The sequence below is a fragment of the Brassica napus genome, chromosome C9 (genome assembly GCF_020379485.1).
Source record: "Brassica napus cultivar Da-Ae chromosome C9, Da-Ae, whole genome shotgun sequence".
NCBI lineage: Eukaryota > Viridiplantae > Streptophyta > Magnoliopsida > Brassicales > Brassicaceae > Brassica > Brassica napus.
Genome location: NC_063452.1, coordinates 15816804 through 15842642, shown reverse-complemented (window position 1 = coordinate 15842642; position 25839 = coordinate 15816804). Strand labels below are relative to the sequence as shown.

The 25839-nt window shown below is 35.8% G+C and overlaps 1 protein-coding gene across 1 annotated transcript; it reads right to left on the bottom strand.

The window, feature by feature from the left end:
• Positions 1-1973: 1973 nt before the first annotated feature.
• Positions 1974-3475, bottom strand: BNAC09G14560D (cyclin-dependent protein kinase inhibitor SMR15). The gene has a single exon (XM_013868121.3). It carries the CDS (start codon positions 2862-2864, stop codon positions 2532-2534), a length of 333 nt encoding a protein of 110 aa, XP_013723575.1. The 5' UTR covers positions 2865-3475; the 3' UTR covers positions 1974-2531.
• Positions 3476-25839: the final 22364 nt, after the last annotated feature.

Below are 25839 nucleotides of genomic sequence, written 5' to 3'. Positions count from 1 at the left end.
GTATAAGTATTTTTGAGATGTGAATAATAGAATCAAGCTGTTTTCTTAGGGGGTGGTATTGAATTCAAGAATTTGAAAGAATTCACATGTAATAACTTTTGCAGTATTTTAAATGATTTTATGAGATTTTAATGCAATTGTCTAATTCTTATGTTTACCTTTTGCCATAGAATTTAAGTGAATGTAAATTAATTTGATGGAATTCAAATGGTAATATTAACGCTATGAATGATAACGAAAAAATACACAACTAGTAGTTAACTCTTAGATATTTTTTTATCAAAATAAAACACTTGGAAAAATTTTACTTTTTGTAGATAGATTTTTTTTACTAAAGGAATCTTTTTGGGTGAACTAGCCATGGGCATTCGGGTTGAGTGAAACTGATGACATTTTATTTTATATCAAAGTGTTGAAACTTGTTTTTTCGGATATTCGGGTACCGTTCGGTTCCGTTTCCGGTTCGGTTATTCAGATATAGAAATATAGAAACCATTCAGGTATTTGAGGCGGTCCGGTTTTGGTTTCGAATAATTTAGTTTGGTTCTAGTTCAGTTTTTCGGTTCCGGTTTTGGAAGAGGAGAGACATGGAATTGGGCTGATGTAGGTGATATGTCTTCTAAAGACGTAGTGGGTTACCGTGGGGTCAAGTTGGTTCTAAAAATAACAAATCCCTTCGTAAAAGCAAGGAATTGATCCTTTGCATTTTACATTACATTTTCCATTAAATTCCTTTCAAATAACATTCCTATTAAATCTAGCAAATATTGAATAACACTAGAATTTAAATGAATTGGTAAAATACGCAATTGAATAACACATGAATTTAAAAGAATTGATAAAATACACAATTGAATAACACTAGAATTTAATGGAAACCATAATTCCTTCAAATTCTATCAAATTTCTAAATCCAATACCCCCACCTTATTTTACATGCTATCAGAATAGATATCAAACTAAATTTAATTTCTTTTTTTCCTAGACTACAAAAGTTTTTTTCAGTTTGAGTGCTTAAGATTCTAAGTATCGCTTTAAGTTGTCACGATGAGTGGAGAAGAATTTTTCAAAGAAAGAAGTCGCTAAAAAGAGTGATACAATAGTGGTTTCACCTTTCTGTCTTTCCTTCAGATAATATCTGTGGCTAAGCTGGTATCTAATATGGTGCTAAATATTCTTTCAAAGGTTTATAGTTCGAGCTATATTTTTGTGATGTGCAGTTTATTGACCTACGATTCTTTTTATTCTATGACTGTATCTAAATTTCAAAACAACAACAAAATAATAACCAATTATTCTAATTTAATTAGTTTGTAAAATTTATGCTAGTGTATTAATCTTCTTATATTATTGAAAGTCTTCCTAAATCCTTTTTATTGACATCCTTAAAAGTCTCCTAAAGAGCTTAATTATGCCCAATTAAACAATGGGGGATTTGAGTGAACGATTGTGAAATCACAACTCTTTCAAGAGCAAGGATCAGCATGTCGCAGTAGAACTCATTCACATCATTATCTAGCTTGAAAATATTTTACGTTAAACTAAAAGATGAAATATGGACCTCCAATAAGGGTAGTAAATATCAAGACTGTTCGAAGGATACAGAAAAGTGGATATATTTTTTACTTTCCGACACTTTTTTTTAGTTAATTGAAAGTCTTGAAACGAAAAGATTTGGGGGCAAAAGATGTTGTATGTTTTTGGTTAATAAATGTTAAGGCTAATTAAGGCTTTTTGGAAGTTGAGATGCATGTTGTCATTTACACATGAACATGAAATAGTTAGGATCGTACTCAGGGCCGGCTCAAGGACAGGGGCCAGCAGTGCATCCGCCCAGGGTCCACGTACAAAAGGGCCAAGACCAACGTACAATAGGGGCCCATATATTCCAATCGTTGAATAATTAAAGGGCCTTGTCTAAACTGTTCCAACCGAGTTCCTCTTTAAATTTTTAATATAATTGTTTGTCGGCAATGTCAAAGGAAAAACATCAAATTTATGTTCAACATATTGGGCTTTATGGACCATTGCGGTAGACGATAGTACATCATTTTTATAATTTTCTTGTGGATTTGGGTTTTATACACATATAAAAATAAATAATGAAAATTGAGTGATTTAATTTGGACCAATGAATAACTAAAGGGCATATTTTAAATCTCGCCCTAGGGTCCACAATACATCTGAGCCGGCCCTGATCGTACTGATTTATATTGCAATTATATAACCATCAGGTTTTTATATTGTAACAATCAAAGGAGTTTTACATATGTAACGGCAGAAAAGGTAAAAGGACACAAATTATATAACCATCAGTTTTACTGAAAAACAAAATTAAACAAGAACATAGAGTTTCAAACCTTACCTAGTACTGTCCTAACTCCTAACATTATTTTCCTTGTATAAATCGAAATTAATTAACGAAGAAAGCTCTAAAGAGTAACGAGCTAAACTAATGAAGAAACTGATTTTATAAATTTAAGATTTATAAACCTAAATAGGTTAGAGAGACGAAATAATTATCATTAGAATCAAGGGGCTGTAGCTTTATGTATGAAGACGGTCTCGAGATCCGGTGGAGAGAAGAATTCTCTAGCGCCGCTGTAGCCAAACTTCGACGATGCTTTTCGTTTCTTTGGCGGCGGAGGACACGGGAAAACCGTCGGTATTCTAAAGGAAGGCGCCGTTGGAGTCGTCGGCCACTGATCTTGATGAACGTCACCCTCCGTGTCGGCTACGGTAGTTGAGGGGAGGCTAATCGGCTTCATCGGCTTACGTAAGGAGATTCCAGGAATGGCCCATTCCTCGGAAGTTTCGTGATGTTCGACGTTGAACTGGTGGTGGGTCTTGCCGGAAAGTCCCATAAGTTTTTGTCGTTTGAGGTTAGAGAGAAAGAGATTATGTTTTTGGAAAAATAAGGGAAAGTGGTTTTAAAAAAGGAATGGTTTCTAGGGTTTATACCAGTTTGTAACTAATAGAGAATGTGAAAAGAATAATGAAGCGTGTGATTTAGAGAAGAGTCTCTTGTAGTCAAGTCAACAGCGACTTGAAGAAAACGGATCAGTGTCGATTCGGTTATTTTGCTTGGTTAAAATTTGTTTCTGTAATTTTCGTATTTTTCTATATTTCTTTTTTTTTTCTGGTTTAAAAAGAAAACATTCAAAGAACCGAAAGGTAGTGAGATCGAGTGTACATTGCATTTTTATTAAATGTGAGAGATATATGACCTTCATAATAATAAATACTGTATGCAGATTCATTTTTAGCATTATTTTGGATTATATATACATGTTAAAGGTGCATAATATATATCAACTGTGTAATCTTTTGGACCTCTCTATAAGGTTATTCAATTGTAGTTTTTTGTTCATCACAAACTGAAAAGGTGACATAAGGTTTTCTGGTGTAGATTAAAGATATCGTTGTCAACTAGAAGGGTTTTACCTATCTAACAATGATTTGGATACCCTGTTGATACGTTGGACGAGGTTATATTTGATTTGAGATGTCTTTTTTAATCAAACAACACTTCATTAGCTAAGAATCTCAAATAATTATGTAAGAGGGAAAGGCTGAAGTTTTGGCTAAGAGCATTTCCAACCCACCTCTATTTCTACTTCTATAATATTTTTTCTGTTCCGAAAATATCTATATTTTGGAATTTTTCACACTTTTAATAAAACATATTAAAACTTATCTATAAATGCATAGTTTTTTTTGTAATTTTATATTTCCTATATTTTTAAACCAATAAGATTTTAAGAAATGCAATTAACGTTTTTAAACTTCACAATTTTTCATTATTAGTTGACAAAAATACATTGGAAATATAAAATATGTATCTTTTTGAAACAAAAATTTTCTCACTACGAAAAAACATAAGTTTAGCGAGGGCGGTTTTCCTCGTGAGTTCGTCGTAAAAGAGGCTTTACGAGGAATTAGCGAGGAAATACGTTTTGTCGTTACTCGTTCGTCGTAACACATATTTCATCGCCAATTCGTCGTAACTTAGCGAGGAAAATATTTCGTCGTAAAGACCACGCTAAGTTTACGTGGAATGTACGAGGAAATACGATTTCCTCATAAAAGCCACGTCACTTTACAGCGACTTTCGTCGTTACTTTACGAGGAAATAACGCTAATTTTATTTTTCCGTGTAATTTTCTCGTAAAGTCAACGTAAATTAACTAGGAAAAATTTTTCTCGTTAATTTTCCTCGTTAAACTTGTGTTTTCTTGTAGTGTCTCTAGAATATGCATTTTTTAGGAACAGAGGGAGTATCATTTAGAGACAAAATCACTCCAACCCATCTCTATTTTTGCTTCTAAAGTAGAGATTGCTATTTTGTCCTCTGTTTATAGAGTAAGAAATAACATTCCTCTATATTTTGCTTTACATGTAGAAATCTCTATTTTAGAAAAATATATTGGAGTAAAACTCATCTTTATTATAGAGTTCATATATTTTAGAAGTAAAAATAGAAAAATACATCGGAGATGGTCTGTCTTGCTTTGTTAAACTCTTCCTCCTCCGTTTGTGGAGGGTAAAGGACTATATTAATCTAATATATGCTTTTAAAATATGGTTTCTATCATTATAAAACTCAAATAATTTTTTTTCTTGACCAAATCCCACATAAATAATTGAAACAAAGAGACTAGAACCTTATAGATATACCAATTACGATCGATGAATAAAGTTTCATTAACGTTATAAATAACTTTATAAAAGTAATTATTTCACAATTTGTTAAATGAGTATATATCCGCATAATACTACTACGACTGTCTTTTTGAACGGTGACGAAATGGTTAAATTAAATTCGAAATGGGACTCGTTAGACAAGAGCAAGCCAAGGATCTTCGAATTATAAATAAACTATTGATGACTAAAACCACTTGTGGAAGAATGTATGTGTGATCCTTGAAGAATAGAGAATGTGTGTGAGAGTGAGTGAACATGGAGCAAAAGTATTCAAATAGGTTTGTATGATAATAAGGAACCCGAGGAAACGCGTGACTCTAAGACTCATGAATTTAATTTACACATACTCCTTTTTAATCATTAATATATCCAAGCCTTGTATAATAGATTTTCCGTGCAAGTATTCAATGAAGTAACGAGATGGAGAGAGTCTCGTTTCAAAAGTTTTGAATCCTGGTCAATCCTTTCTATTTGAAGACTGGATCAACGCTTGACCCCTATTGTTTTCTTCAATCAGCCATTACAAAACCAAACATCTGTACCTATTTTAAAGATTGTGGAAAAGAAATTGGTGGAAATTTTTTCCATGTGAATTTTATCAAGGCTGATCTTACCATTTTGAAGACAAGCAAATTTGTTTCTTTTTTTTGGCAACCCGGGCCGAGAAACAAATTTATGAAAATATGTTTTTCATTCTTAGTAATTTTTTTTTTTCTTTTTCATTGATAATATTTATATTTATTAAGAATTTATGATATACTAAAAATTATATTTCTGATCTTTTCCATATTTTAAATATTTAATCTGATATATTTTTAGAAAATTAAATAGGAGACTACACCTTTAAAAATCCACCTTAGATGAGACGTGATGTGTGACTGTAATTTACTCCTTGCTCAGGTAAAGCCTTTTATATGGGTGGAAGCGCAAATAGAAAGGCATTCTAGAAGTCGTGTTGAGATGCTCATAAAAGCTAGAAGTCAGTTCAAGGAAGAAAAGTAGATATGTTCCACTTTTCCTTCTCTTTAACTGTAATGCACATATCATGATGGCCAGATTATTTGAATATATGATTGAGAAATTTCTGTTTGCAGCACCAAAATGAATGTTGTGATTTAAGTGCATGTACTTACGGATGCATCGAACCTCCCCGTTAGGACATCTAGGGTTTGCTGCTTATGCTCCTGAGAAAGATGCATAAATGCTAACCTCTATAAAAATCAAATCTTCCTCCGGGAACAAGGTAGATGGTCCTTAATCCAGTTGAAACACCCATCATGAGTCATTGTAGTATGAATGCTAACCTCTATAAAAACAACATAGGGGTACATGTTAAGAGCAGAGTTCCATCTTCCAAGTATAACTGCAGAGGAAGCAACACCTGAGCGAAAAGCTCCTACCCGTGTCAAGTTCGAGATCCCTTGCTTCACTGTCTCAGGAATTCAGCATTCAGGCAAGCTTGCCCCCTCGATGGCATTTTATTTCGACATGTTCTGCAAAATAGTATAATATTTATGCAAAAAGTAAATATGTAATATTATTACACTACAAGAAAACAGCGGTATTCTGAAGGACATTCCGACGGAAAATGAAATTCTCGGAATATCCCGAGGAAATTCCGAGGAAACACAAAATTGGGTTTCCTCGGAATTTTCTCGGAATATATCGACGGAATTCCGAGGAAATATCAATCCGTCGGAATATTCTGAGGAAATTCCGAGGAAAAATGTGTTCCTCGGAAAAAACCGATGAATTCCGAGGAAATATTATAGCCGTTGGAGAGCCGTTGGGGGATTTTACAAAATTCCGAGGAAATTCCGACGAACTAGCCTTTTCCGTCGGAATTCCGTCGGAATTTCCTCGGTCTGTCGGCAGGATTTAAACTATAAATACAAGCACTACTCTTCCTCTTCATTCACTCCATATCTTCATCCTCCCTCTTACTCTATTTACACACGAATTTGATTCATAAAAAATATGTCTTCTTCAAATTATTTTCGTTCTTGGATTGATCGACCTCATTTGGATCCGAACACGAGATTGCTTACGGAAGAATACCAACGAGGTATAACCGAATTCATGGGGTTAGTTCACCGACAACCGGAAGAAAAAACAGGTATGTTAAGATGTCCTTGCTCTAATTGTAAAAATAGAAAGGTTATTAAAGAGTGGAATGTTTGGACTCATCTATATTTGAGTGGGTTTACACGAAGTTACAAAATTTGGTATCATCATGGGGAAACTGATTATGAACATTGTAGTACTAGCGAACCTCAGCCAGCGGTTAGATTAGAAGAACCAATTAGAACGTATGTAGATTATGGTGTAGGTACTGAGCATATGGTAAATGATCATTTTAGAGGGGAAGATTTACCCAATGCAGAAGCTAGGAGATTTTATGATATGTTGGATGCTGGAAAGCAACCATTGTACGAAGGTTGCAGAGATGGTCATTCAGCTTTATCATCTGCTACAAGATTGATGGGCATTAAAACATATTATAATTTGGCTGAAGACTGTGTGGATGCGATTGCTGATTTTGTAAAAGATATTCTACCCGAGGATAATGTAGCTCCTGGTTCATACTACGAGGTTCAGAAACTCGTAGCTGGTCTTGGTTTATCGTATCAGGTAATAGATGTATGCAGCGACAACTGCATGATTTATTGGAGTGCGGATGAACAGCGGGTTACATGCAAATTTTGTGGAAAGCCTCGTTATAAAGATACGAGTGGAAGAGTTCCAGTGCCATATAAAAGGATGTGGTATTTACCTTTGACGGAAAGGTTGCAGAGGTTGTATCTGTCTGAACGCACAGCGCAACCAATGAGATGGCATGCGGAGCACTCAACAGATGGTGAGATCAGACATCCTTCAGATGCAAAAGCGTGAAAGCATTTCCAATCAAAGTATCCCGACTTTGCGTATGAGAGAAGAAATGTCTACCTTGGATTATGTACTGATGGTTTAAGTCCGTTTGGCAAGAGTGGAAGACATTATTCTCTATGGCCCGTCATTCTTACACCATACAACCTACCCCCAAACTTGTGCTTGCGACGAGAGTTTTTGTTTCTCTCGATTCTCGTTCCCGGACCAGAGCATCCTAAGAGATCACTTGATGTGTTTCTTCAGCCACTAATATATGAGTTGCAACAACTATGGGCTCAAGGTGCTGAAACATACGATGTTTCGTGTAAAGAAAACTTTCAAATGCGGGCAGTACTAATGTGGACAATAAGTGATTTTCCAGCATATGGTATGTTGTCTGGATGGACAACGCATGGAAGGCTATCATGTCCATATTGTCAAGATAACACTGATGCTTTCCAACTAAAACACGGAAGGAAAACGTGTTGGTTTGACTGTCACAGGAGATTCCTACCACCTGATCATCCATATCGTAGGAGTAGGAATTTGTTTACGAAGAACAAGAGGGTGTTTGACAGTCCACCTCCGGAAATTTGTGGGAAAGATTTGAAGATACAACTAAGAGATTTTGGTGCAGAAAGGACGCCAGACGTCGGTGGACATGAGCGTTTTCTGGTAGATGCTGTTGGAGAACTACATAACTGGCACAAAAAAGTATTTTATGGGATCTGCCATACTGGGAGGATCATCTGCTAAGGCATAATTTAGATGTCATGCATATTGAGAAGAACTTTTTTGACAATCTCATGAACACGATCCTTAATGTTCAAGGTAAAACAAAGGATAATTTGAAGTCAAGACTGGATTTAGTCGATATATGTGCTCGTTCAGAACTTCATGTTGATGAGAATGGTAGGGCTCCTTTTCCCATATACCGACTTGATGCAGCGAGAAAAGATGCGTTCTTTGATTGGATTTCAAACGATGTGGAATTTCCAGACGGTTACGCATCAAATTTGCGTAACTGTATCGACAAAAAGGAAGGAAAGTTTACTGGCTTGAAAAGCCACGATTGCCATGTAATGATGCAGCGCCTCCTTCCGTTCGCCTTCAAGGAACTATTACCACGAAATGTTCATGAAGCAATTGCAGGGATAAGTGGTTTCTTCCGCGATTTATGCACGAGATCAGTGACTCTTGAAGGTATTGAAAATTTGAAGACTAACATAGCCGTGATTCAGTGCAACCTTGAGAAGATATTTCCTCCCTCATTTTTTGATGTTATGGAGCATCTTGTTATTCACCTGGCAAGAGAATTGGAACTTGGTGGTCCTGTGCAGTATAGATGGATGTATCTGTATGAGCGGTATATGTTCCATTTGAAGAAGATGGTGAAAAATTTAAGTAGGGTGGAAGGTTTTATAGTCGCACAGATGATCAATGAAGAAACTTCAAACTTTGCCGAGTACTAATTTCCAGCAGAAGTTCAGACCAAAAACAGAAGACCTGCTCGGCATGATGATAGAGGTGAACGGGCAACATATCATGTTACGGTTCCAGACATTTTCACAGACGTTGGACGACTTAGCGGAAAACCAATCCAAATAGTCCGCATAGGTCTGTGAAAGATACCTCAAAGTATACTTTCTGCACTACGAATGCTAGAAAACCTTCCTGATGGCTATCATCGGGACGGCTGACGTATGCGGATGCTATGAACTGGCGTACCAAATCCGGATAAGTGGGTTCGTTGAGGTTTCATAGTTGGCCTAGACCCATGTTCTGGAACAGCCCTTCAATGTCTGATTTGATTCCCAATATTGTCATCGTCTCAGGACATGCTAGTTGTGTAGCCGGAACGGCTACCTTCTTCATGTTGTTGTAGTGGGTGGTATCAGACTTATCCCACTTCTTTGGCCTTTGATTCTCTCGCTGAGACGAACCCTCTTCTTGTGTGTTCTTCTTTGCTGATGTTTTCATGCGCTTCATTCTCTACAAAATAGAATCATTGCTCTCAACATGGTTATAATCAATTAAGAACTCAAAGCAACATGAAAATGAAAGGCGAAATCGAATTGTGATAAAAAAAACCAAATTGAAAAAAATTCTCAATCCCTAAATCATCTCAAATCATGTTCCAAACTCGTTGATCATAGACAATTGTGTTCTATTCCATGTTTAAACATTTGTTTCATGCATATTTGATCAAGGAATCAACACGGAAATAAGAAATTCACAAAACCCAAAAAATTGCTCAAGAACACGATTTCAGAATGTGGAGATTCGTGGAGTATACCTGTCTTAGGGTGAAAACGAGTGTAGGAATCAGGAAGAGCTCGAAAAATCAAGGGGAATAGAGCCCAAAATTGTTCAAATCGGATGATTATAGAGAGAGAAAGTGTAGAAACCCTTTAAAAAAAAAAAAAAAAAAAAAAGAATGGTCGAGTATCCTTTGGGTGATCGAGTCGTGGACGATCAGATTGTTTTTTTCTGAACCATGAGTCAAGTATCCCACTAGACAATGGTTAGACAATGTGGTATATTTACTCAAAGGACGTTTGAAGCATGACACTTTTGGAAGCACAACAGGAAGACCGGAAATTGGGCGAAAAACCCTAATTTCGGGATTATGGAATTTTTCGAAGAAGCCGGAAACTCGGGAAATATTTTCAATCAAGTCAGGATTCATTTGGAGCTTATTAAAAATAATCAGATCATCAGAACGGGCGTCGAAAAATATTGGGAGTGATCGCGGGACGAAAAATTCACTAGAAGGCCGATATCGGACAATTGACCGAGAAGCTCGAGGTGGCTAGATGTGTGTGTGTTCAGGACGTGGTGGCAAGCTCCTGTCAGTGTGTGTGTCAAGGGAAGCAGGAGGTGTAGCAGTACATGCAACCTGTACATGCAAGTAGCCATGTGGAGCACGAGGTGGAACGGCCAAGCACGAGGTGTCGCGATGCATGCGACCGAAGCATGCGGCCAGCCATGTGTGAGATGGGGTGTCGACCTGCATGCACTTCAGTCATGCAGCAGTCCATCAGGACATGGGGTTTGTCATCCTGCATGAGACTGAGGCATGCAGCCAGCCATGTGGAGCACGAGGTGGAACGACCAAGCACGAGGTGTTGCGATGCATGCGACCGGGCCATGCGGCCAGACATGTGGAGGACGTGGTGTCAGCTTGCATGGGAGCAGGCCATGCATTCAGACAGGTAGAGGGCGTGGTGTCAGCTTGCATGTGAGCAGGCCATGCTGAAGGACATGTGGAGCACGAGGTGCCGCCGCGCATGCGTCCGGAGCCATGCGAAGCGACACACGGGCTGCCACACGGATTGTTCCTGATTGGTTGCTGATTCCTATAAATAGGCCACGACCCACTCTCATTTCAAACCATCCAGAACACATCAAACCTACTTCAAAACATAAAGAGAAAGCAAAGAAAGAAAGATCGAGTTTCGATAGTTTTCGAGCGATTTAGGCAGTTTTCGAGAACAGTTACTCTGCCGATTTTGAGTCAGCACTTGGAGAAGGTTCTTTTCAAGTGAAGAGAGATCAGTTATAGTGGAGACCAGTTCAAGTGGAGTTCAGTCAAGAAGAGGGTCTACTTCTGAAGGTCGGGAAAGGGTTCGGATCGCAGAAGTCGGGTTTGGGGTCAAGGCCACGGTCAACCAAAAACTGTGAGTTATAATCGATTGATTGCTGAGTTGTTTTCATGCAGGATCCCGTTACTTGGAAGTTGGATCATGGCAGGAGGCCGGGTCTAACTGAGTAACGGTTTGAATAATTGAGGTTATGTTGATTGAGTTGATGGCATGCTTGTTATTGTTTGAGAACCGTAGTAGCATGCTAATGGTTAGGTTGATTGGTTAGTTAGCGAATGCAGAATGCTTAGATGATATCGCTAAGTTGTGGATAGTTAGGTATTCTGGAATTAGTCTTTATGCTAGATTCTGGAATGTGGTTGATTGTGTTGTGATTATTACTTGAAACCTTGTGTTATTTTTACCGGGTTTAGTATTAATCGTATATTGGCCGACAGCATTTGTGTAACCCACAATGCTAGGCATATTGGGGTGAGTTAGTGTTCCTTCAGACCTCGTACACGGCGGGTTCAAGGAAACCCCTTATTCGCTGGATCGGGAAGACTCAGATAGACGGGGTCATGGCCTATGGCTGAGTGATTACACGACGGTGTAATGTGGCAGTGACCCGAAGGACTGTGGGCTGTCGCGCGGTGACCCGAAGGACTGTGGGCCGCGGTCGGTTGAAAGTTCCTTCTTTTGGCCTTCGTGGTAGGAAGATAGGATATCGCCGATAGTGAAGGAGGAACATAACGTCACCAGGGCCCGAGTTTGATATATATATTATATCGTGTTTTGGGTTGTTAAACCCTGGTTTAAATCGAGTTTGAGTTTGGTGATGAGCTAGTAATTAGCATAATGCTAGTTATCTTGCTATCTTTTACCGCTGCATATTTCTGATATTGCTTATTGTTATTAAATTGTGTTGTTAGGTGAACCTCTCGCTTTAGATTGTTTGGGGTGGGATAGCGAAGGGTTGTATTTGTTAGTGGGGGATTGTAACTCGCTGAGTAATGCTAGATTACTCACTCCTCACTCGTTGTTGTTTTCAGGTGACCAGTAGTGAGCTTGTAGAAAGCGCGGGAGGCTAGGCTGGCTGGTGTAGATTTGCATCTTTTTGCTTAAGACGCTTTCAGACTATAAGTATGTACTTTCGCTTTCTTGGCATGCCACCACTTGTATAATATTTTGTGTATTATAAACCAGATATTATATAAGATAAATAAAGCGAATGTTTTGTGAAACTGCCTTGTTGTTCTGATATTAGCTTGTCCGAGCTAACACAATGTCAGATTGGAGTACGGGTTGAGAAGCCTTAGGCTTTGGTCTGACGGGACGTGTTAGTGGGCGGCCTGGCCTAGTTACGAATTGCACGTTTCGTGACCTTGGCCGGATCGGCCGTTAACCCGTCATGTAGCACTCCCAATCCTTGGTAGACGGTCGGCCGTTGGTCATGTTCTTGTTTGATTGTTGGCCGGTGGTTTGACCTATGCCTAGAACGGTTCGGGGGCGTTACAGAAAGGGGGGGGGGGCGAATTATAGGGGAAATCGGAGGGGATGAGAGTTCTGAGGTTTAGATCCAAAAAAGGTCGGGTTTTGCCTTATAATTCTGTTTCCCGAACACGCATCGATCGATGCGTTTTTGTCCAAAAACGGATCGATCGATCACATTCTTACGCTTTGGTCCATCTTAGTGATCGATCGATCCGTTTTTGGACATATATCCATCGATCAATCCATTTATAAAAAAACTTACAAGATTTTCCGAGGACATTCCGAGGAACATTTGAGATTCTCGATCGATCGATGGGATAATCTCATCGATCGATCACATTCTTACGGTCCGGTGCATCTTAGTGATCGATCAATGCGTTTTTGGACATATATCCATCGATCGATCCGTTTATAAAAAAACTTACAAGATTTTCCGAGGACATTCCGAGGAACACTTGAGATTCTCGATCGATCGATGGGATAATCTCATCGATCGATCACATTCTTACGGTCCGGTGCATCTTAGTGATCGATCGATGCGTTTTTGGACATATATCCATCGATCGATCCGTTTATAAAAAAACTTACAAGATTTTCCGAGGACATTCCGAGGAACACTTGAGATTCTCGATCGATCGATGGGATAATCTCATCGATCGATCACATTTTTACGGTCCGGTCCATCTTAGTGATCGATCGATGCGTTTTTGGATATATATACATCGATCGATCCGTTTATAAAAAAAAATTGACGTATTGAAACCCCAAACACTAGTTCCTCGGAATTTCCTCGGAATATTCCGAGAAAATTCCGAGGAAGAAGAGGGTTTCCTCGGAGTTCCCTCGGAATAATCGAGGAAATTCCGAGGAAATAGGGTTTTTAAACCGAAAACAACGTTTTGCGGTTTGAATAACACCTATATAACCCTTATTAAGTGTCTTACGTTCATTATGAAGTCAAATATTTGTTCCTTACCGTATAATTAACACTTTTCCGATTGTATGAACGAAATCCCACAACATAAGAGAAACACTTATACCTTTTAATGAACGGTAAAGGGAATACTTTCAATTAGTTTGAAATTTGTTATTTCATAGTTTATGCTCATCTATACAAAGAATCCTCAATGGTATGCATTACAATTGTATAAGAAATGAAATACGGCAAAAAAAATTGATGTTTTGAAACCCCAAACACTAGTTCCTCGGTATTTCCTCGGAATATTCCGAGGAAATTCCGACGGATATTTTACTATCCGTCGGAATTTCCTCGGAATATTTTCATTTACCGAGCAAATATTTCGCGAAAATTGAAATTAGAATTCCGACGGAATTCTGACGGATATTATCCGTCGGACCCTAGGTTTTATAACCACGAGCCGCTTCTTCTTCCCCATTTCCCTCTTCTTCCTCTGCGCGACTCCTCTCTCCTTTCCGGCGATTTTCCCCTGAAATCCGACGATATCTCCGGCGATCTCCCCATTCTCTTACACAAATCATGTAAGGACCCTATCCCACTCTCTTAGGTTCTATTTGTTAGGTTTTTGTGTAGTTTTGATAGATTTTTGTTAGGGTGATTGGTTAGGATTGTGATTTGGTTGTATAATAGGTTTAGAATTATGATTTGGTTGAATAATTTTTTTTTGTTGAATTGATTTAGAATTTTTTATTTTTTTTTTAATTTTTTTTTGTATTTATAAAATCGATTTTTGTATATAAAATCGATTTTTGTATTTTACAAATCGATTTTTCTATATAAATTCGATTTTTTGGATTTTACAAAAAAAACTTTTGTATATAAATTCGATTTTTTGGATTTTATAAAACATTTTAAATATCTATAAAACTTTTTTTGTGATTAAAAACTATTATTTGGGATTTAAAAATATTTTTAATATATATATATATATATATATATATATATATTATTAAAACTATTTTTTGTAATTATTAAACTATTTTTATTTATTAAAACTAAATTTTTGTTTATTAGAACTATTTTTATATATTTATTAAATATTTTTAATATATATAAATCTTTTTTTGTGATTAAATTATTTGGGATTTTTTTTAAAAAAAATTAATTTATATATTTCTCTATTTATTTAATATATTTTTATAATTTACAGGTCTCATGATGATCAGACCCGGCCTCGACAGCGTCGTGGTCGTGGTGGTACGGGGAGCCAGTCTCGGGATTCCAACCATTTTCAGGATTCCCCTTCGCCCCACAGCTCCAACCATACATCTCCTTCTGCTGCACCCGCTCCTGCTCCTCTCGCTCCCGCTGCTGCATCCGCTCATGTTCCTCCGGGTCCTCCGGGAGTGATGCGTGTTGCGGAGTTGGTTCAACAGCCCGGTCGTGACCATCTTCCGTATCTCACTCCGTATCCACATGGACGGGGTCAAACATGATAATTAAACATTTTTTTTTCTTTAAATTTGGATTCATTATTAACCGTTTATTCTTTTTATTAGGTTCAACCGATCCGGGAACGGGATCAGCGCATGGATCAACCGTATGATGTACTCGGCCCTCGACAGTGGACATCCGACTTTCACTCACTTCCCTACCGACAATTAGGTTCTGTGGTTTCGTCAGTTTGCGGTAAGTATTCTAATTTTTTACTTATATTTTTAATCTTTAATATAAATTTTCTACTAATTGGTTTTTTTTTCCAGCAAGAGTTCAACTGGAATTCCGATGAGACACTCTTTATCTATCACCACTTCGTCCATAAAGTTATGGAAAACTATGGGAAGCAGATCCACGAGTGGAAGAAGAAGTGGGAAATCAATAAGGTTCGATTTAATTAATTAAACAATTTTTTTAATTTATTAAACTATTTTTTAATTTATTAAACTATTTTCTTTTTTTTTTTATTAAAAGGTCCCAAAGTCGATGAACGACACGGTCTGGAAGGAGTTGTGTGCGCATTGGGATAAGGAAGAGACGAAAGAAACTTCTTCCACCAACTCCACCAACCGCAGGAGCGACCGTAAAGGGAAGGGCATCTACAAGCATAACTTGGGTGCTCAATCTATTGCCACTCTGGGAGATCGCATGGTAAGTTCAACCGCTTTTTCTTCAATTATTTGAGTTTCAGAATTTTAATTTATTGTGCATTTCTTCTAATTTCTAATGTTTCTTTAATTTATGTTTTTTTCCAAGGCGGAAGAAAATGATGGCGAGCCGGTTGATGATCTCGCCCTAATGAGGAGGGCGTATACCAACAAGAAGACCGGCCAGATTGATGACAGTCTTGTAAGGGACGTGGTCGACCTGGTCCAAACTCAGGTGATAGACGAAGTGTCTCAGCTTCAAACCGAGGATGACGCTTCGACGACTTCGACCAACTTATCCCGGTTTCGAATCAACGAAATCGTTGAATCCGTAAGTTTTTTTTTTTTTAAGTTCAATTCATTTATTTCTTGGTTTAAATTTGTAAATTTGGCTATTTTCTATTCAGTCGGTTCCAAAGAAGAAGGGACGTTTGGTCGGTTTGGGTCGTCGCACCCGGTCGGTTCCTCCTTCTTCTGCACCACCGCCCTTTGTTGATCCAGAAGTACTTACGGCTCAGTTGAAGGACAAAGATGATCGTATATCTTTGTTGGAGACCCAGATGGCGGCTCAACAGGCGGGCTATGAGGCACAGAGGAGGCTGAACCAGCAAATGATGGAGATGATGCAGAGGATGTACCCGAACGAGGTGTTCCCGGACGTGCCAGACCCGTAGTATTTTTTTTTTTCCAAAAACTCGAAATGTTTTATTTTTATTTGTGAAACTTTGAATATTAATTAATATGATTTCAATTTTAATTTTAATTTCATATTTTCGAATTTAAATTTCAGAAATTTTATTTTTTTAAAAAAATTAATATTTTTTACATTCCGAGGAAATTAATTATATTTTTTACTCGATCGATCGATGCGTTTTTGGACATAAATCCATCGATCGATCTGTTTACAAAAAAACGTTCGGAATATACCGAGGGACCTGTTCCTCGGAATATACCGAGGAACTGTTCCCACATTTCCCTCGGAATATTCCGAGGAACCGGTTCCTCGGAATATACCGAGGGACATGTTCCTCGGAATATTCCGAGGAATATGTCCGTCGGTATATTCCTATCGATCGATGTATATATGTCCAAAAACGCATCGATCGATGAACGTCCGAGGAAATATCCCGACGAAGTTCTCCCTCGGTATATTCCGAGGACATTTCCGACAAACTAGTGATCCTCGGAATTTCCCCGGAAGTTTGTTTCCTCGGAATTCCGTCGGAAAATTCCGAGGGATTTCCGAGGAAAGAAGAAATTCCGAGGAATTATTTCTGACGACTTGTTTCGTCGGTATGTCGTCGGAATAACGATATTCCGACGAAATTTCGACGATTTTTTCCCTCAGAATCCTTGCTGTTTTCTTGTAGTGTTATTTTTTACAGATTATAACTTATAAGTATAGAACTTATTCATTCATGATTTTAATAAGCAAAAAATAAACTAAAAATATAACAATTAACTTTCAGATTTATTGTTCAAAAGATAAATAAGAATCTGATTTTATTTTAACTACGCACAACACACTCTTAGACCTTGATTGGTAGAGCATTAGCATTAGTAGTAGTAGTATGCTATAGTAGCAGTATGCTATAGAACCAGTATGCTGCAGGAGCTGTATGCTTTTGCTAAACTGTTTAATAAGATGAATGGTAGAGCAGTATGAGTATGCTATTTAAAATGATTATAAAAATTAATATATAATATATAATATGTTTATTTTTAATGAATATATTTCTAATATATATATATATATATATTTCTAATATATATATATATATATATATATATTAAGATATAAAATTTAAAAGACATATAATTAATTTATTTTATTTAAAAATTTAAAAATTATGTTTATATCAAAAATTATTATTTTAAAATAAATTTTATAATAAAATATCTATTTCTAAAAATAATTTACAAATTTAAAATAAATTATATTATATTTTAAGTGTGAAATACTATTTTTTTAAAAATTATTTTTATTGGAAATTAATTTTAGAAATCACAATTTTATTTTCTGGATATAAAAATATTTTATGATATTATTAAATTAAATAAATGAATTAATCATATATTATCCTTAATTTTATAAATTATAAATGTAAATGCTTTTCTAAGAGCTTCATATGAGAGCATTGGCCAGTGAGCATTTAGAGAGCATTAGCATTTAGTAAATACTTCTCTAAATGCTTTTCTAACAATTGTTGGTTGGATAATGTAGAGCATAATGCTAATGTTCTTCCAATCAAGGAATATATAAACTAGGTGTTATGTCCGCATTTGCGAACTTAATAGTTTTACAAAAAATTGTAAATGGTTTCAAAAACTATTAAAATTATTTGTTATGTTTTGAAATATTAACTAATTAATTAAATATTAATTTTTTTATATTCGATAATTTTTTTAATAAAATATATTTTACCAGGCAAAATAAAATTGAAACTATTCATATATAAATAAGACTACATACGAGGATTTATATTTATTTTTAAAATAATATTATGATGTAAAATATTTTTGGATAACAAAATATATAATCTTTTTCGATAATGATGATTGTCAAATTAATGAAAATTGTTTTTAATTTATGGGTAGTTATATATTAACAAATCTAATCTAATTATTTATCAAGGGTAACAAAAACTTAAATGCTCTAACTTTTAAAGTGAGAGCAAAAAATGATCACTTTGAAAATAATAATATAAATATTTTGAATTCTTTGCCAATTGTTTTTTAGAAATGATCATGATAAGTGAATTTGACTGTCCTAAGAAATATATTTTAAATGATAGATGATTCATTCTATTTTATGTGATATATATTAAAATAGAGTCGGTTTAATATTACTAATTCAACTATAATATCAACATATATATAATATTATAATATAAACAAATTAATATAATATAAATTTGGCTATGACATTATCGTTAGAAGTTTTTAATTATTCTCAAGATAACGATAATTTTCAGCTAAGTCACTAAAATTATTTATTAAAATTAATAATAATTGAGCATAAAATATGACTAAACTTAAAATTATGGAAAGCATGACAAATCAGCAAATTTACTTCTCAAATAATAGTATAGATGTTTAACGATTTAAAATTGTCAAAATTTATTTTTTTGATTATTGTAATTTTTTTTTCTTCATATTCTTATTTTTTGTTTAATCACTAAAGGACCATAACATCATGAATCAAACCCAAAATTGACTACATGCAGTTGAAAACTCTGTAAATTAATAATATTGAGATTTTGATCCATTTTATTTTAAAGGAGAAACATTTGTCTTAAATGCATTCACATTGACTTTTGAGAAGTGGCGGCTTGACAAAGATTTGAGAACAAGGCCGCTGACGTGGCGACTTTATAGAGCTTCTCAATTTTTTTTTTGTGTTTCAAAGACAAGGTTTCCTAATTTAAGTTTACTAATAGTCTAATACTAATGGGATACAAACTTTTCAGTGTGGACGTCAGCGACTTTGGTGAGGAAGAGGTCGGAGCCAGGAAGAGGTCGGAGCCGGGAATGGCGAACTGAGAGATCAAAGGGTGAGCAGTAAGCCAAGTTGGTGAAAGCTAATTAAATGTGCAGCCGGTGTGGTGGTCACCTTCATGGTTATGACGAAAGAAAATTGTGATCCAAAAGATCCACCATGGAAAACGTAGACAAGCAGAATAAACGACGAGTAACAAAGAATCAAAACGGCTTACTGCTTACGTTTATAAATATTTTGCACAACATGTTTTGCTGTTACAAAGGAATAATACATCAGCATTGAGACTCTTCCAAGCTTCAGAATTACCACACGGTAAAATATTTTTAGATAAAGATAGATTTTGTTCTATATGCAGTACAATCGGTGAATAATTTACTTTTTAAGTGATGTACTTTACAGGAACAAATAGAAGCTCACTTTTCTTGCCCACAGTAAGCTCAGGAGCTTCCTCCATGTCGACATCTTCAACCACCATGCGTTCAGGTAACTCCTAGTGAAAATGATACAACAGACTCGCCAGACAAAACTCCACAGAAATCGTCCCCATTTAATCCAGGACAGATTCTCCTACCACTCCCAAACGATAACAGCTCAAAGTGTTGTCCTTTTGCATCGATGTTATTATCTATAAACCTCGAGGGAGACGACTTTGGTGGATCTATACAAGAGTCAAAATATTTTCCTATGGACAGTGTGATACTTGTGTGTGTTTTTTTTATAATCTCAAATAATTTGTCAAAACATTTTCTCGTCGGACGTTTACATGTTCATAACGGCTTCATAACTTGATGAGTAGTTTAGGATGATGAGTTTGGTCTGTTTCATGCACGTACATTTTATGAGTTTGGTCTGTTTCAATTACTAAAAAGCTCATGCACATATGTTTTTATTAATTGATGCGTTTGGTCTGTTTTACTAAAAAGCTCATGCATGCACGTAAGGAAATTAGGGATTGCAGGGCGTTTTACAGAAGCTTTCGTTTTCATCTGGTGTTTTTTTTACTATATTGCAATTGTCTTTTACAATCGTTTTGAGTTATTGGAGATCTGTCTGTCTCTTTGTTATTCTTAAACTAATAGAAATCCTCTGTTTTATTACTTTGTTCAGTTTTGTTTTATTTGTTTATGACCATTTAACTTTACAATTATGACATACTAAATGACAATATCTAAGAAAATAGTAATAAATTTAAATTCATTTTTTTTTGTACTAACGGTTTGACCATTTAAATATCTTTCGACTATTTTTACTAGTCCGGGATACACCTCATATATGAATTCCGTAAGCTTGATTTTATTGGTTTACGTTAGATACATGTTATAGTATATATTAAAATGAATTTACATATTAAATTTTGAAGTAAAGTTATTTTTGATTCATTGTTTTATGACTTCTAATTTTTGAATTATACTTTATCGGTCCCCTTATTATTAACTCTCTCGTTAGTCTTGGAGATTAAGCAAAAAATCATATAAGGTGCATAAATCGGAAATAAATTATACTCCAACTTATAAGCTGGAGCTCGGATTTTACTTTGGAGATCACGCAACCCATTAAATAAGGTACCATAAATCGGAAATATAATATATTCGTAATTAAGATCTTGAGTTTGCACCAAGTATTGCCTGTTTGAAAATATTTTTATTGTTTCTGGAGTTATAAAGTTGTGGGAACACAATATTATGTGTTATTTTCCATTTTTTTTACCAACTCTTAATGTTCATGGTATATATTTTATTTCTCAATGAGACCTACTTTTTAACCTAATGGTTGATGGTTACTATTTAATAATGAGCCCTTATACTATATCTCTCACAAACACTAAGAAAGACTCGCAAGAAGTTGATAACGAATAAAACAGTCACAAATTTTGATCAGGTCTCTGCATTGAAACCTTTCAAAACAATGGGAAAATTAAGGGTTAAGATAATTCAGCTATAGAAACAATACTCTGCTCAGGCTGGAGAGAGCATTGAGATGGTTTTAGTCTATTCAAGTGTAAGTCATGTGATAATGTTTATAATTATCGATCTGACATTATTATATATGGATTCAAGTACCTCTTTGATATATATTTTGTTTTTTCTCTTATATATTTTTCAGGGTGAAAAAATACATGCAACTGTAAAACTGATTTGGTGTCCCATTTTGAAGCAGTTCTAAACGAAGGTTGCTAAAAATTTTTGATTAATTTTGTAGTTGCCCACTCATGTGGATCTTATCGAACCACCAAACACGCCTATAAGATTCAGTTTCTACCCATGACCCGTGTTTACTTGGAGATTAACATCTACGATTGACTGGTTTTCAGCCAGTCCATTTTTGGAAATATTGGATGGTAGTCTAAATACAGAATTTCTGGTTGGTGAGTTTTCTTTGCCTCACTCCAGATTTTATATTTAATTAGAATATTTTTCTCATGTATATAATGTGTTCTTATGACCTGTTGCATAAATGTAAATGTTATCGGTCAGATTGTTGAGGTTAGTCCTCTTGAAATCATCAGTTTTATTTTTTGAATAAGAAATTTGCCGAAAAAAATTCATGTTGAACCAGTAATTATGAATTTAAAAACTGATTGGGCCAATGTATAAGACAATATAAGAATAAATTCAGCAGGCCCAATTTGTATATGTATTAATTTTATTGTTTATGTATACAATTTGATTTTTTTTATATGATAAAATAACTTTGTCTAAATGATTAATTAATTTTAACTAATTCTATTTAAGAATTTTAAGTTTCAATTGTGATATTGACCAAACATTTGTTTTAATATTTATTAATGGTATTTCTATATATTTATCAACCACTTTTTTATATTTTTACATACATGTACATATATGTACATTGAAGTGAATATCTATATAATTAAAATATTCAACGGAAGTGAGGATTCTAAATTTATAGTAATTTTGAAAAAAAAAATTAATGGTTCATCTGACTATTAACCAAATTGTACTGAAATGCTTTTTTTATTATAAATTATTTCTTTTTCGTCGATAATTATCTCAATTTTATTTAATTTGCATGCGTTTAGAAATTTTAATATGAAATGATTGGTTGATATTAGAATTGTCTAAAATTCATATAACATGAAACCAAATAAATAATCTTTGGGTTATCAACATAAAATCAAAAACGTCAACCATTATAGCCGAACAAAAACATAATGAATTTAAAATGTAGTTATAGAATTTGACCACATTAAGAAACCGAAATAACCAACCCACAACAAACTAATATCCAAATTAAAAAGATCTAACACTACAAGAAAACAGACTAATTCCGACGACCATATTTGTTGGAATTTCGTCGGAAAAACGGCTATTCCGACGAAAGTATTCGTCGGTATGGATTCGTCAGAAAACAAATATCCGTCGGAAATCTGTCGAAATTTTCGACGGCTTTCCGACAGATTAAGACAGCCAGATATTCGATGGATTTCCGTCAAAACACTTCGTCGGTAAGACGTTGTCGGTAATTTGTCGAAAAATGTTCCGACCAACAAAGATTGTCGGAATTGTCGATGTCAGAGAATACCGACGAGGCGACGAGAGCTCTCTGTCGGAAATTTCCGACGAGCTTGTCCATCGGAAATTTCCGACGACTCCCTTTTGGTTGTTGATTTCGACGCTCTTTTCCGTCGGTAATTTACGAGGAACTCTGTTCGTCGGAAATGTTGTTGCCAGAGAATTCCAACGGATTTTGTCGTCGGAAATGTCCGACAAAAAATTTTGATTTTATTATTTAAAATTATTATTATTATCTAATTTATTTTATTTATTTGAAAATAATTTTAGATATTTGCATTTTAGATAACCAAATCGACTAAAAAATGAAACAGCAAACACTACAAGAAAACATAAGCTTAACGAGGGCGGTTTTCCTCGTGAGTTCGTCGTAAAAGAGGCTTTACGACGAATTAGCGAGGAAACATGTTTGCTCGTTACTCATCCGTCGTAACACATATTTCCTTGCCAATTCGTCATAACTTAGCGAAGAAAATATTTCGTCGTAAAGACGAAGTACATCATTTCGTCGTAAAGACCACATAAATATTCCACGTAAGGAGGTCGCTATATTTCCTCGTAAATACCTCGAAACGAGTTCCTCGTAAACTACACGTAAATACCTTGAAAGTGTTCCCTCGCAAAATACACGTAACTACCACGAAAGTGTTTCCTCGTAAAATGCTCGTTTATCTTTCCTCGTCATTTCCTCGTAAATGTTTTCTCGTAAAATACTCGTTTATTTTTTCTCGTCATTTCCTCGTAAGGTTTTCACGCAAATAGGTCGTACATTAGCTACGAATTTACTTCGTTTTTATTATTTTACAGAATTTAAAAATATAATTAAAAAAAATAATTATATAATTTAATTTATTAATAAAATTATAATTTAAAATAAAAATAAATCAATACAAAAATATTTTATATATAAATAAGTTTTGAATTTATAATACAACAACCGAAAAAAAAGAACTAAGGGTCGTTCATCGCCCGATAGAAATCATCACTCCTCCTCGCAACATCCGCCTCGTTATGTATGTCGGATGACTCGCCTCGAATGGGATGTTGTTGTCGCATGTTCCTCAACATGGACTCTCATTCCAGATTTGTGGCCGCTATAACGTCCAAGAAGCCCTCGACTCCACCCATACGAGATTTTGTCGCGGCCAACTCGTTACGCAGCTCAGTGACTTCATCATCCCGTCGCTGACCATAAGACGATGTCGCTCTCGGAACATCATTGACGGAACCAATCCCAACGTCCGTCCCTTTTTTTTAGGGACAACCTTAAAAACAAAAAATAAATATTGTTAGTAAATTTAAAGTTAAATTAAATGAATAATAAAAAATTAAAATTTTAGAAAATTTACCTCCTCGTAAATCTTATCCACTTCAAGTGTGGATAAGGCGACGGGTAATCCGTCGGTAGACTGCTGGGTCAGCTGGGTCTGGCGGTCTTCAACCCGAGCAACCACGTCGTTGTAGATTTGCTCGGACTTGCCATCTACAAATACGCCCGCCTTGTTCTTGTGGGTCCTCTCGTAAAGTTCCATAAGAGACATGAGATGTCCCGTCTCTTTGGCATAAAAAACATTTAAGAAAGTTAGAATAAAAATATATATATTAAAAAATTTATTTAATAAAATATTTAATTACTATTTCCAAACGGACACCGGCGTGGGGTTTTTGGCCCGTAGTGTGAAGCATCGGCCCGTTTCCGTGCTCATCGTCCGTGTTACGGGAGTTAGAGCAAGACTGGGAGATTCTAATGGAATCAGGAAGACGCCAATAACGGATGAGGCCATCCCACACATCCGTGGTGAGCTCAGCGGGTTTGTCACGCTCATACCCCTTCACGATCCAGTCACCCTTCCAGTTGGAGACCGTGTCCAACAAGCAAACTTTCGCCTTCGCGTTAAACTTCTTCCTCACCCTCTCAGTGATCCCCAAGGCCAGATTATATTTTTGCTATTGGAAAAAATAAATTAACAATTAGTTTTTTAGAAAGTATATATATAAATCATGAAAAAATTAAAATATATATAATTAATTAATAGAAACTTACAGCGTAAATTTTGAACCACGTCTTTCTGACGTAGTGAGGCGTCTTACTCCATTTCGGATGTGCCATGGAGAAGTAACCTTTGATCGTGTCGGTTACGTCCGATGCAAGACATCCGTCAACCCCCCACCTGGAAAATCCAAATTAAAATTTTAAAATATTTTTTAATGTTATAAAAGAATTTTAAACGAATTAAAAAAAAAATTAATGCAACATACCACAAAGTTCCGTCCGGTCGGTCGAGGTCGATGACTGGTAAACCTTCTCTGCCTGGCAGACGGAGAATGTCCTCTACAGTGTACTGCGAGTAATGAGCACTCGGAGGCACCATCAAATCGGGATGAATATCGGCGGCCATCGGAGGTGCCCTCGGAGGAGGCACAGGAGGAGGCATCGTCGGATGAGCCATCGGGGAAGGCACATGAGGAGCCGATGGTGCACTAGAAGAAGTAGACCCAGAGACTCTCTGAGTGTACTGAGTCTCGAGGACTGTTTCCTGACCCGAAGAACCGGGAGCTGAAGAAGAGGCCGGGGCTAAACGACTACCCGGCTCACCGAACATCTCTCTGTAATGGGCAGTAAGTCTTCTTTTTCGAACCTGGGAAAAAATTTAATTTTTAAAATTAACATCAACAGTATATTTTCCAACATTATCCACGTAATCAACACTAAATAACATAAAATCCGTAAACCTATCTAAATTCCCTATACTAACCACCTAATCTATCCTAAACTAACCAAATTAGAGAGGAATTAGAGAGGCTTACCATTGCTACGAAATGGAGAGGAAGTGGAGAGGAAGTAGAGAGGAAAGAAAGAGTGAGCACTCGGGGGTATATATAAGATTACATATCGTCGCAAATTCCTCGTAAGGTTACGACAAAATAGCGAACAGTTACAAAGGCCCGTGTTTTTTTGTACGAGGAAATAGCGAGGAATTACAAAGGCCCGTGTTTTTATATACGAGGTATTAACGACGATTTTGCTTACGTGGAATTAAGGAGCCGCGCTTTCCAATAAATATACCCACAACTCTCATTCTCAAACCAC

Bases quoted from the DNA above. Each gene is read 5' to 3' on its own strand.
- BNAC09G14560D (XM_013868121.3), bottom strand. From the start codon at position 2,864: ATGGGACTTTCCGGCAAGACCCACCACCAGTTCAACGTCGAACATCAC.